Raw genomic sequence first — 12,692 nt, forward strand, 5'->3', positions numbered from 1 at the left:
AGCCTTACATGTTCAAATCTCACAATAAAACTGTATGTAGTACACTTACTCATGCCCGCTCAGGCCCCCCTACCCCCCTTGTGCCAGCACTGGATATACCATCCAGCAGGAAAATAAACATTTTCAGGTCCCAGGAAACAGGCCAACCAGGGGCGGACTGACAACTCATGGGGCCCCCGGGCAATAGGGGATCATGGGGCCCCTGAGTCCTTGCCCAAACTCAAAAAACCTATGAAAAAGGTACCAGGGGCATCTCATATCCAGGTCTGGCCCCCCTTGTGCCAGCCCTGGATATACTATCCAGCAGGAAAATAAACATTTTCAGGTCCCAGGAAACAGGCCAACCAGGGGCGGACTGACAACTCATGGGGCCCCGGGCAATAGGGGATCATGGGGCCTTGCCCAAACTCAAAAAAGCCTATGAAAAAGGTACCAGGGGCATCTTATATCCAGGGCTGGCCCCCCTTGTGCCAGCCCTGGATATACTATCCAGCAGGAAAATAAACATTTTCAGGTCCCAGGAAACAGGCCAACCAGGGGCAGACTGACAACTCATTGGGGCCCTCGGGCAATAGGGGATCATGTGTCCTTGCCCAAACTCATAAAAGCCTATGAAAAAGGTACCATTGGCATCTCATGGGGCCCCCTAATGACCCCGGGCCCTCGGCCAATGCCCGAGTTTCCAAATGGTCAGTCCGCCCCTGAGGCCAACTTCTGTTTCCTCAGGCCCTTCTCTAAGAAACACTCTTCTACAAGTAACAGGCATTGGAGATAAAAGACCTCCAGCACAATGCCCTATAGGAACAAAGCCAGGATGGCAAACTAAGGAGGACTCCCTAAATTTTTTATCTTCCCCAGCATGCACCACAGGCAATACACCTCCTATTATTCATAACTCAGTAATATTGTTTTCTCTTACTCTCCAACAACAGGTAGAAGCTAGCAATAGTCTGCATATAGAGTAAACCCAGCAAATACAGAACAAAAACAATCAAAGCTTAGGTTGACTATAGCCAAGTTGCCACACTAAATTTTGAATAGGGAGACTGCAGCCTAAGAAAGGGTTCATACACCAAACAGAAATAGAGAAGTGTGGTTACAGTGGGGATCGAAAGTTTGGGCACCCCAGCTAAAAATTTGTATTAATGTGCATAAAGAAGCCAAGGAAAGATGGAGAAATCTCCAAAAGGCATCAAATTACAGATTAGACATTCTTATAATATGTCAACACAAGTTAGATTTTATTTCCATCATTTACACTTTCAAAATAACCGAAAACAAAAAAATGGTGTCTGCAAACGTTTGGGCACCCTGCAGGGTTAATATCTTGTACTGCCTCCTTTGGCAAGTATCACAGCTTGTAAATGCTTTTTGTAGCCAGCCAAGAGTCTTTCAATTCTTGTTTGAGGTATCTTTGCCCATTCTTCCTTACAAAAGTCTTCCAGTTCTTTGAGATTTCTGGGCTGTCTGTCACGCACTGCTCTTTTAAAGGTCTATCCATAGATTTTCAATTATGTTGAGGTCAGGAGATTGTGAAGGCCATGGCAAAACCTTCAGTTTACGCCTCTTGATGTAATCCCCCGTGGATTTCAAGGTGTGTTTAGGATCATTATCCATTTGTAGAAGCCATCCTCTCTTTAACTTCAGCTTTTTCACAGATGGCATCAAGTTACCATCCAAAATTTGCTGAAATTTTATTGAATCCATTTTTCCTTCTACTTGTGAGATGTTCCCTGTGCCACTGGCTGCAACACAACCCCAAAGCATGATTGATCCAACCCCATGCTTAACAGTTGGACAGAGGTTCTTTTCATTAAATTCTGTGCCCCTTCTTCTCCAAACGTACCTTTGCTCATTCCGGCCAAAAAGTTCAATTTTAACCTCATCGGTCCACAGAACTTGTTTCCAAAATGCATCAGGCTTGTCTATATGTTCATTTGCAAAGTTCAAAGGATGATTTTTGTGGTGAGGACGTAGAAGAGGTTTTCTTCTGATGACTCTTCCATGAAGACCATATTTGTACAAGTATCTCTTTATAGTGGAATAGTGTACCACAACTCCAGTGTCTGCCAGATCTTTCTGGAGGGATCGTGCAGTCAAACGTGGGTTTTGAATTGTTTTTCTCACAATCCTGCGAGCTGTTCTGTCTGATATTTTTCTTGGTCTTCCAGATCTTGCTTTAACTTCCACTGTTCCTGATGACTGCCATTTCTTAATTACATTCCGAACAGAGGATTTTGACATCTGAAAATGCTTTGCTATCTTCTTATAGCCTTCTCCAGCTTTGTGAACGTCAACTATTTTCAGTTTCAGATTTCTAGACAACTGCTTAGAAGAACCCATGGTGCTGATTGTTGGGGCAAGGTCAGATGAGTCTGGGCATTTAAAACCTTTGAGATTGACATCACCTGGTCTGCCCAGACGATGATTGAGAACAATCCATGACACTGGCAGGTCTCAGCTTTGCAAAGGGGGCAGTGCATGCTATAAATTCTGCAGGGTGCCCAAACTTTTGCAGACGCCATTTTTTTGTTTTCTGTTATTTTCAAAGTGTAAACGATGGAAATAAAATCTAACTTTTGTTGACATATTATAAGAATGTCTAATCTGTAATTTGATGCCTTTTGGAGATTTTTCCATCTTTCCTTGGCTTCTTTATGCACATTAATACAAATTTTTAGCTGGGGTGCCCAAACTTTCGATCCCCACTGTATAAACAGCTTCTCATGTCTCACAAGTTTGGATTCAATGTCTCACAACCAAGGCCTGAAGACCACTACTGTAGAGCAAAATGCTATAAATGCAATAAAGCGGAGGATTTACACCACTTTGAGAAGTCTAGCTATGCAGAATCAGAGATTACATATATTTAAGGCAATCTAAGGACATAGAGCACCAGGGAATACTACATACTGGTATTTTTTCCTCTCCTTGAAAATGTTATTTTACGTGTTCCACAGGATAGTTCATCGGTAATCCAATTTGTAACAAGAGCCACAGTGAAATTAGATGCTGATTCAAGGTTGCAGACAATAGAAGTACCACACGGGAACTCACAAGATGCGACGGTAAGTTATCTTATTAAATATGTTCAATATAAAATATTTAAAAATATATCTGCCCTCATTTGACTGGAGACGAGGCCCTGATTAAAACCTATTTTTAGAGCTGTGCTTCTTATGAAGTATTACAGAATTGTGACAACTGGGATTTTAATTCTGAAAAATCACTAAAGTTGTTCTTTATCTGTATGGTCATCAGTAGAGAAAAATTATTACTCTAAAACCTCTACCCTGATCAGGTTTCCTTGCTTCCAGTCCATGGATAGCCACAAGCATATTTAAAAAAAAAAAAATGTAAATCAACTTAATCCCAAATGCAGAAGTATTACTATTACAGTGCTTGAAAATATTTACTTTGGACTTTCTTTTCTGATATAGCGTATATTTAGTGATGAATGGTTTGCCTGACCTGGGATTCTCACTGGCTCAAGCTGATGTTCTGTAAGAAGATTTTTACTGTGAACTGGGGCTCGTCACTTATTCATTTATTTATGAACTGGTCTACTGAGGCTTCCAACTTGAATTTGTACCCCTTTACTAGTTCACCAAAATGCACAGTACGAAACGGTCTAGTGAATTCAATTTTAGGCTTTGCTCTGCTGTTTCACTGTTGGATTGGACCCCAAGGTCCAGGTATTACAAAACTGTCATTATTATTTAGCTTTAAAAATGTATCAAATAATGCCTAACTTACTATCATAATATCTCTACACAGGAACATGTAAATACGTGTGACTTCATTAATAGGGTACTGTGAAGAAATGAACTCTATTAATAATAAAATGACCCTATGCTTTAATAGACAGGGCAAATTAAGGCATTATGTTTGTAACTTTTGCTTCAGCCACACTGTTATAACTGATCTACAGCATATTACATGACACTGAGTTTTTTTGTGATAGCAGTACCAGGGCACGTATTTAACTTAAAAGTGTACTTAACCACATGCCGCCCAGCCACTATAGAAATACGTTGGCAGGGCGGCACGGCTGGGCAAAACCACGTTTTAAAACGTGTGTTTTCAAAACAGGTAGGGGGCGTGCGCGAGGCGCGCCTCCGCCCTACCTGTCCCGCTGATCACGGCCACCGATGTCAGTCGCCGGGTCACAGCCGATTATTTCCGGCTATGTCCCGGCGATTAGCGGCAATCACTGACAGAGAGCACAGCTGCAGTAGCTCTGCTTTCTGTCAGTTCCCTGTCAGCTCCTGACAGGCTGATCGGGAGAGAAGAGTTTCTCTCCCGATCGGCTGTGTTCCCTGCAGTACACACCCCGCCCCCTAGTAAAACACTCCCCTCAAACAGTTAACCCTTTCACTGAATAATAAAGTTAACCCCTTCCTCCCCAGTGCCATTAGTACAGTGTCAGTGTTTTTTTTTTTTTGCACTGATCACTGTATTGGTGTCACTGGGGATGTCAGTGACCCCAAGTCAGTTCCCCCCAATGTCAGAATGTCCGCCGCAGTCCCGCCATAAGTTGCTGATCGCCGCCGTAAAAATCCCAGTATCTTTCCCGCCATTTGTAAACTTTCACGTAAACCAACTAATTTACACGTATTGGGGTTTTGTTTTAGCAAAGACATGTCACAGAATGCATTTTGGCAGAAATGTATGACTAAATTTGATTTTTAATTTTTTTTTTACTGGACATGTTTTATAGCAAAAAGTCCAAAATATAGTTTTTTTTCCTCAAAGTTGTCAGGCTTTTTTTTATAGCACAAAAAATAAAAAAATATCAAATACCACCGAAAGAAAGCTCAATTTGTGGGAAAAAAAGGATGTAAATTTCATTTATGTACCGTATTGCATGACCGCGCAATTGTCCGTTAAACTAGCGCAGCGCTGTATAGCAAAAAAATGGTGTAAATTGCAGTATCTATACCATAGTTTGTAGACGCTATAACTTCCACACAAAGCAATCAATATACACTTATTGGGATTTTTTTTTACCAAAAACATGGAGCAGAATACATTTTGGCCTAAATTTATAACCAACTTTGAGTTTACTATATATTTTTTATAGCTGAAAGTAAAAAATATCATTTTTCTTCAAAATTTTTGGTCTTTTTTTGTTTATAGCGTGAAAAATAAAAAGCGCACAGGTGATCAAATGCCACTGAAAGAAATCTCTATTTGTGTGAAAAAAAGGACATAAATTTCGTTTGGGTGCAGCATTGCATGACCGCGCAATTATCAGTTGAATTAGTGCAGCGCCGAGTAGCAAAAAGAGGCGTGGTCATTAAGGGGGGTAAATCCTCAGGAGGGCAAGGGGTTAATTTGTAATCACCAGTTCTTTTGCAGCACTCAGTAATAATGCAGGTTATTGTCTGCAACCACAAGGACAAATGCGGCTCTGGATTGACATTTCACTTGGCAAAGGATCTTGGAGGTACATTTTTGTAATGGCTTCTTTCTGCTTACCACCCCCTCAGCAATGAGAAGCTAAAATATGTTTTTGTAAGAAAAGGTCAAAATTATTCTACGTTTTCCCTTGACACTATGTTTGGCATGCTTTTCTATGTTTTTGACACTGCTAGACTGAAGAAGCACACAAAACATGTGCACAGGGCATTTAAAATACTTTTTGTGAACGCTGGAAACTGACTGCTAAAAACGTAGGTTAAAAACGCCAGTTTAACTGCGTTTACCTGCGCGTTTGCGTTTAGAAGCGGTTTTAAAAGATAACCTCAGGAAACCCTCCCAAATGCCCAGAATGCATTGAAAAATAGTAAATAATAAACTATTTCAGATATTTCGTGAGATATAGAGAGAGCAGAAGCAGAGAGAGCACTACTTTCTGATGGGTGTTGCAACTGTAGCAAAAGTGGCTCGTGAAACTTGGTTGGCGCTGTGGGAGGAGCTATATAGTGCTGTAATGCCTGTAATGCCTCCGGATGTATTCTGGAGCGCACACAACACTTCTGCTTTTTTGCTGTGTTTTGATGTGTTCCAGTACAGTTCTGTGCAGAAATAATGCAGCGCATTCTACCATTTTTTCCCTAGAAACCTAGAACTGACTGCACTGGTGCACTAGGTCCATTTGAATACATGGAAAATGATGTGCATGCCTTTTTGATGAAGAAAAAAAGGCACTGGACAGCTTTTGGATATGGACCAGCCTAAAAAACGCATCTAAACGCGTCTACAAACGTTTACAAACGTTTACACGCAGTTACAAGTGTTTGGCATTTGAAACTCCGATAAACTCTACTCCTGAACATGATTTTTGTGCTTTCAAAAAAATGCCTGTAACCTCAACTGCCTGTAAACTACTGTAAATGACTATCTGTACATGGACACATAGGAGAACATAAAGGAGAGTTCAGGGGCTACTGAAAAACCCGCACAACTGCTCCTAAACTTCAATTTAGCAGCTGCAGTGTACATGAGCCCTAAGTTAGGTTTTCTTTTCACTCACAAGTCAGACCTGTAAAGCTTAGAAAACCTGCACATAATTGTTTTATCAAACGCAGGGATTGTGTTTTTACCCCCTTCCAGTCCGGACACTTTTACCCCCTTCCTGTCCAGGGCAATTTTCAGCTTTCAGCGCTATCACACTTTGAATGACAATTGCGCGGTCATGCAACACTGTACCCATATGAATTTTTTACCATTTTTTTGAGACAGATAAAGCTTTATTTTGGTGGTATTTATTCAGCGCTGGGATTTTTATTTTTTTTGCTATGTAAGTGAAAAGTCCAAAAATTTTGAAAAAAAGTGTTTTTCTTATAAAATTTTGCAAATAAATAATATTTCATCATAAATCTTGGCCAAAATTTATTCCGTTATCTTTTTAGTAAAAAAAAAAAAAGCCAAATTAGTTTATAACCAAAATTATCATTTTTAAACATTTTTTTTACATTTTTATTTTATTTTTTTATATTACTATTATTATTATTTTTTTTTTTTACATACTGTCACCCTAGCAGTACAGTGTCACCATAGTGACACTGTACTACTTGTAGGGGGTGATGAAGATTTTTTTTTTTTTTTTACACTGATTTCTTTTACACCCATATAGGATGTAAAAGCAATCATTTCTCTTTCTCTCTGTCTGCATTCTTGCAACCATTGAGAAATACTGAGTGAGCTGTGATTGGTCACAGCTTGTCACATGGTACAAGGCTGTTGTGAATAGCCTTGTACCATGTGATCTCTGTGATCATTCACAGATTTCACACGTAGTAAGCAATGATGTCACAAGTGACATCTTGCTTACTACTTTGCATGTGATCACTGATTGGCCAATCAGTGATCACATGATCGGGACCTCGTACAGAGGTCCCATCCGACGATCGGTGTTTCACTGTGTCCGGAGGATACAGCAGGCACCGGATCGCAGTGCTGCGCGCTCCCAGGGAGAGCACACAGCTAGAAATGTCGGGTGCTGTTTATGAACGGCAACCCGCCCCTGGAGTGCCACCGCCCTGTCGTTTATAAACAGCAGGCGGACGGCAAGTGGTTAACAAAAGTATAAAAGCCAATGTATGCCTAAAAATTTCCCAAAATATTTGTATCAATTAGCCTTTAAAGGCTTTTGTTTTTTGCCAGGTTATATGATTCGCTATAAAAAAAAAAAACAGTTCACTTCAAATACGGTTATAAAGGTCTAAAATGAAACAGGCTACAAAGTCAATGTCATATTAAAGGCTCTTTTAGAAAATCAAATTTTAATTTTTTTTCTAAACCAAGTTAACAGCTTCTAGCAATTAGTAAGGTTTTAGCTTTTAATTGTGTGATGTTTATTGTAAGAATGAAACATTAAGGAGCAATTTTTTTTTTTTTGCTAGATAAATATTGCACTTTGAAATATGTAACATCTACTATTTTCATCCAGCAGCTTTAGCTCTAGGCCTATTTTTATATGCTAGGATAAATGTAATTTATTTGGTGAAAATAAAATAATAATTTAGAGAGCCGATTAATTAAAACTTCAATTTCTATGCAGCTGAATGAGTTCAAAGACTGTGATGTAAAGGGACAGCTGTGTTGCGAAGAGGGCTGAGGACACTCATGTGGAGGGGGCCCGTGATGTATACAAAAGGGTCTGTGAGGTGAAGGGAGGGTTGTAATGTGAAGGGAGGTCTGTGGTGTAAACAGGGTCTGTGATGTGAAATTGAACTGTAATTTGAAGAGGGACTGCCATGTAAGGGGGGGAGGTATGGTGTCTGTAATGGGAAGGGGAGTCTGTGATGGGGGGGGGAGGCTATGATGTGAAGGGGGCTCCTGATGTAAACGAGAGACATTAATGGGTAGGGAGCACTCTGATGTGAAGAGGGTTCCTGATGTAAAGGAGAGACATTAATGGGTAGGGAGCACTCTGATGTGAAGAGGGCTCCTGATGTAAAGGAGAGACATTAATGGGTAGGGAGCACTCTGATGTGAAGAGGGCTCCTGATGTAAAGGAGAGACACTAATGGGTAGGGAGCACTCTGATGTGAAGGGGGCTCCTGATGTAAAGGAGAGACATTAATGGGTAGGGAGCACTCTGATGTGAAGGGGGCTCCTGATGTAAAGGAGAGACAATAATGGGTAGGGAGCACTCTGATGTGAAGGGGGCTCCTGATGTAAAGGAGAGACACTAATGGGTAGGGAGCACTCTGATGTGAAGGGGGCTCCTGATGTAAAGGAGAGACATTAATGGGTAGGGAGCACTCTGATGTGAAGAGGGTTCCTGATGTAAAGGAGAGACATTAATGGGTAGGGAGCACTCTGATGTGAAGAGGGCTCCTGATGTAAAGGAGAGACATTAATGGGTAGGGAGCACTCTGATGTGAAGAGGGCTCCTGATGTAAAGGAGAGACACTAATGGGTAGGGAGCACTCTGATGTGAAGGGGGCTCCTGATGTAAAGGAGAGACATTAATGGGTAGGGAGCACTCTGATGTGAAGGGGGCTCCTGATGTAAAGGAGAGACAATAATGGGTAGGGAGCACTCTGATGTGAAGGGGGCTCCTGATGTAAAGGAGAGACACTAATGGGTAGGGAGCACTCTGATGTGAAAGGGGGAGGGGTGAACTTTAATTTGAATGGGATACTCTGATGTGAAAGAAAGGGACTCTGATTTGAAGGGGTTGGCAGTAATAAGGTAAATAAATAAAATAAATGTAAAGAAAAATTAAGCAAAAGTTGTTGGATACAAAAATTTTAAAAAGAAAAAAAAACAAGCCCTTATGGCGTATTAAACACAACATACTCACAATGTAATGCCCCTATTACACACAGATATCCACATACACAGTACCAATTAAAGGAATAATTTTAGGATTAAAATGTTACTATAATTCTAAATATATATATATAGTTGGAAGGGTTTATATGTAAAGCTGGGTACACACTGGCCAAAAATCATCTGGATCAGCAGGAACCGGCTGACGTTTGGTCCGTGTGCACAGCTGTTTGTCCAACAGAAGCTAGTCTAACAACAGTTTTTGTCAGGGGGACATGCTGGAAAAGCAGCATCCAACCAGTGCTTACAGCCAATGGCTGCAAGCTGTGATTTGTGTATTCAGGAAAGGGGGATTCCCCTGTTACAATACAATAGCACATCGGGGCAGATCGCCACACCATCACTTTTGTTGGTGCAGTGTGATCTTTCAGGTCTTTTGTTTTTTTTTCCGTTCAACCCGTACTTGCAATGTGTACCAGGCTTTAGTTGCCTATTTGCAGTTTTGTGTAGCTACAATTTTCACTGTTTCACAAAAAGCACAAAATGTAATTTATATATATTTGTTTTATATTAATATAAGTTAAGTTTTATCTTTAACATTCACTTAGATATTTTGGATTATATTGTATTGGTGTACGCCAATAATAATTTTTGGGGTTTTGCTAAAAAAAAGACACTTTAATAAAGGTTTGCTCAGCTAGGATGGGAGCTCAAGAATAGACAGTGCTGCCTTTTAATTCTGTCCTGTAGTTTCAAAAAATGTATGGTTTAAGAGACTTTCGTAAATGGTAAATTTGTATCGTGAAAAATAGTCCACCTACTGGAGCTGCAAGCTGAGTGGCAGGGTCTGGCATCAGTCGGGGATAAATATGGTATTTTTTAGTTGCCATTCAAGTATAGAAGTATGGAACAGGTGTCGTTTGCAATTTATTAAATCGTGGAATATACAGTGCGACAAAAAAGTATTTAGTCAGCCACCAATTGTGAAAGTTCTCCCACTTAAAAAGATGAGAGAGGCCTGTAATTGGCATCATAGGTAGACCTCAACTATGAGAGACAAAATGAGAAAACAAATCCAGACAATCACGTTGGCTGATTTGGAAAGAATTTATTTGCAAATTATGGTGGAAAATAAGTATTTGGTCAATATCAAAAGTTCATCTCAATACTTTGTTATATATCCTTTGTTGGCAATGACAGAGGTCAGACGTTTCCTGTAAGTCTTCACAAGGTTGGCACACACTGTTGCTGGTATGTTGGCCCATCCTCCATGCAGATCTCCTCTAGAGCAGTGATGTTTTGGGGCTGTCGCTGGGCAACACGGACTTTCAACTCCCTCCAAAGGTTTTCTATGGGGTTGAGATCTGGAGACTGGCTAGGCCACTCCAGGACCTTGAAATGCTTCTTACGAAGCCACTCCTTCGTTGCCCGGGTGGTATGTTTGGGATCATTGTCATGTTGGAAGACCCAGCCACGTTTCATCTTCAATGCCCTTGCTGATGGAAGGAGGTTTGCACTCAAAATCTCACGATACATGGCCCCATTCATTCTGTGCCGTACATGGATCAGTCATCCTGGTCCCTTTGCGGAGAAACAGCCCCAAAGCATGATGTTGCCACCCCCATGCTTCACAGTAGGTATGTGTTCTTTGGATGCAACTCAGCATAGTTGAGGTCTACCTATGATGCCAATTACAGGCCTCTCTCATCTTTTTAAGTGGGAGAACTTGCACAATTGGTGGCTGACTAAATACTTTTTTGCCCCACTGTATGCACGATAGTGGAGTTAGTTATTTTCTATAATATTCACATATTTCTACAAAAACGGAGAATACTTTCCACAATTTTCCTTTCCTGATGGACTCCATGGCAGCATACATATGGGTTAGTCCCACCCTCTCCTGTCCTATAGGATCCCACTCCCATAAATCTTTGCTCCTCCAGTTCCATAACTAGCCTACTCTTGGCATTGGAGGGTACTCCTGCTGCCATGGAGTCCATCAGGAAAGGAAAATTATGATAAGTATTTGATAGGAAATTTTCCTGACAGACTCCATGACAGCATACATATGGGTTAGTCCCGCCCTCTCCTGTCCTATAGGATCCCACTCCCATAAATCTTTGCTCCTCCAGTTCCATAACTAGCCTACTCTTGGCATTGGAGGGTAGTCCTGCTGCCATGGAGTCCATCAGGAAAGGAAAATTATAAGTATTTGATAGGAAATTTTCCTGACAGACTCCATGGCAGCATACATACGGGAAATAACTAGAAATACAAACACAGGTGGGCAGTTACTCAAAGACTTTAATTTGCCCCATCAACCGACAGGACTCTCAAACCAAAGTTAACAGAGGATAAGGAAGCAGGCTCTACTCAGTAATGAGTCATAAAAGCGTTGATTGAGGACCATGCGGTATGGAGATCATCTCAGGAGCGACATGCTGGGAAGCTGTCCAGGACGTAGCCACACTTCTGGTTTTGTGAGTGCGGTTACTGCCTTCGGAGGCACCAAGCCCTTAGTTCTCTGTAGGCCAATTGGATGGCCTGGCAATACAGGCTGTAATTGACCTGGGAGAAGCCTGGTCTCCTTTAGTCTTCCCATGGAAAAGGATGAATAGAAGGTCCGATCTATGGAAGGATCCTGTGACCTGCAAGTACAGCTTTAAGGTCTAACCCATGTCCTGGGGGTGAACGTCATTGACTCCAGAGGCTCTAAACGTTGGCAGGACAATCTCCTGGTTTTCTTGGAAGACCAAGGTCACTTTAGGATTAGAACCTAGCATAGGGATAAGGACCACTCGATCCGGGAAGAATGTCAAAACATTTCTTTGCAGCCAAGGTTCCTGATTTCAGAGACTTTTTTTGCTGATGTAACCTCCACCAGAAAGGCTGCCTTGATGGAGAGCTCCCTCACTATGGGTGAACCAGCCGATTCTGGGATGACTCCAGAGAAGAAGTCAAAGACATGCGAGAGGTCCCATTTAGGGAACCTCAGTTTTCTCTGGGGCCTCAATCTTACAGCTCTCTTGAAGAATTGCCAGTCAAGAGAGTGGTTGACCCATGATACTCCAGAGATGGCTGACATTTGAACCCTGAGGGTGCTGACTTGTTCAGCAAGGAGGTTCCCCTATCAACATTGCTCCACTCTTCAGTGAAAATTTCCCCAAGTTGCTCAAGGAACGGAAAGTTTGGACAGTCTTTTTTAGGAGCAGACTCCACAGCTTCTGCCCACTTCAGTGCCTCTGTAACCGCCTTGACTAAGGGCGAGACCAAGGCAAATTCGAAGCTCACACATGGATCCTCACCTTCTGCCTCACTCTCTGAAGCTCTGGCTGACAGGTGACTAGGCCGAGAAGGTTCCAGTCCCTCTTGGGGGTCTTTGGGAGGGAAGCACACCCCGACCAATGGACTGCGGGCACGACCAGTCCCTGTTTCTTTCAGGGACTCTTGAACTACCTGCCTAA

The 12,692-nt window shown here is 41.7% G+C and overlaps 1 protein-coding gene across 1 annotated transcript in view; it reads left to right on the forward strand.

Moving 5' to 3' along the window:
• ITGA9 (integrin subunit alpha 9) overlaps positions 1-12,692 on the forward strand; it is a 694,926-nt gene that overhangs the window by 646,628 nt on the left and 35,606 nt on the right. Inside the window, exon 26 of the mRNA XM_089682391.1 lies at positions 2,961-3,068. Within this exon, the coding sequence (XP_089538517.1) occupies positions 2,961-3,068 (108 nt within the window). The remainder of the gene's footprint in view (positions 1-2,960; positions 3,069-12,692) is intronic.

The sequence above is a fragment of the Staurois parvus genome, unplaced genomic scaffold, assembly GCF_062004578.1.
Source record: "Staurois parvus isolate SC_StPar_1 unplaced genomic scaffold, SC_StPar_1.0 ptg000288l, whole genome shotgun sequence".
NCBI classification, from domain to species: Eukaryota; Metazoa; Chordata; class Amphibia; order Anura; family Ranidae; genus Staurois; species Staurois parvus.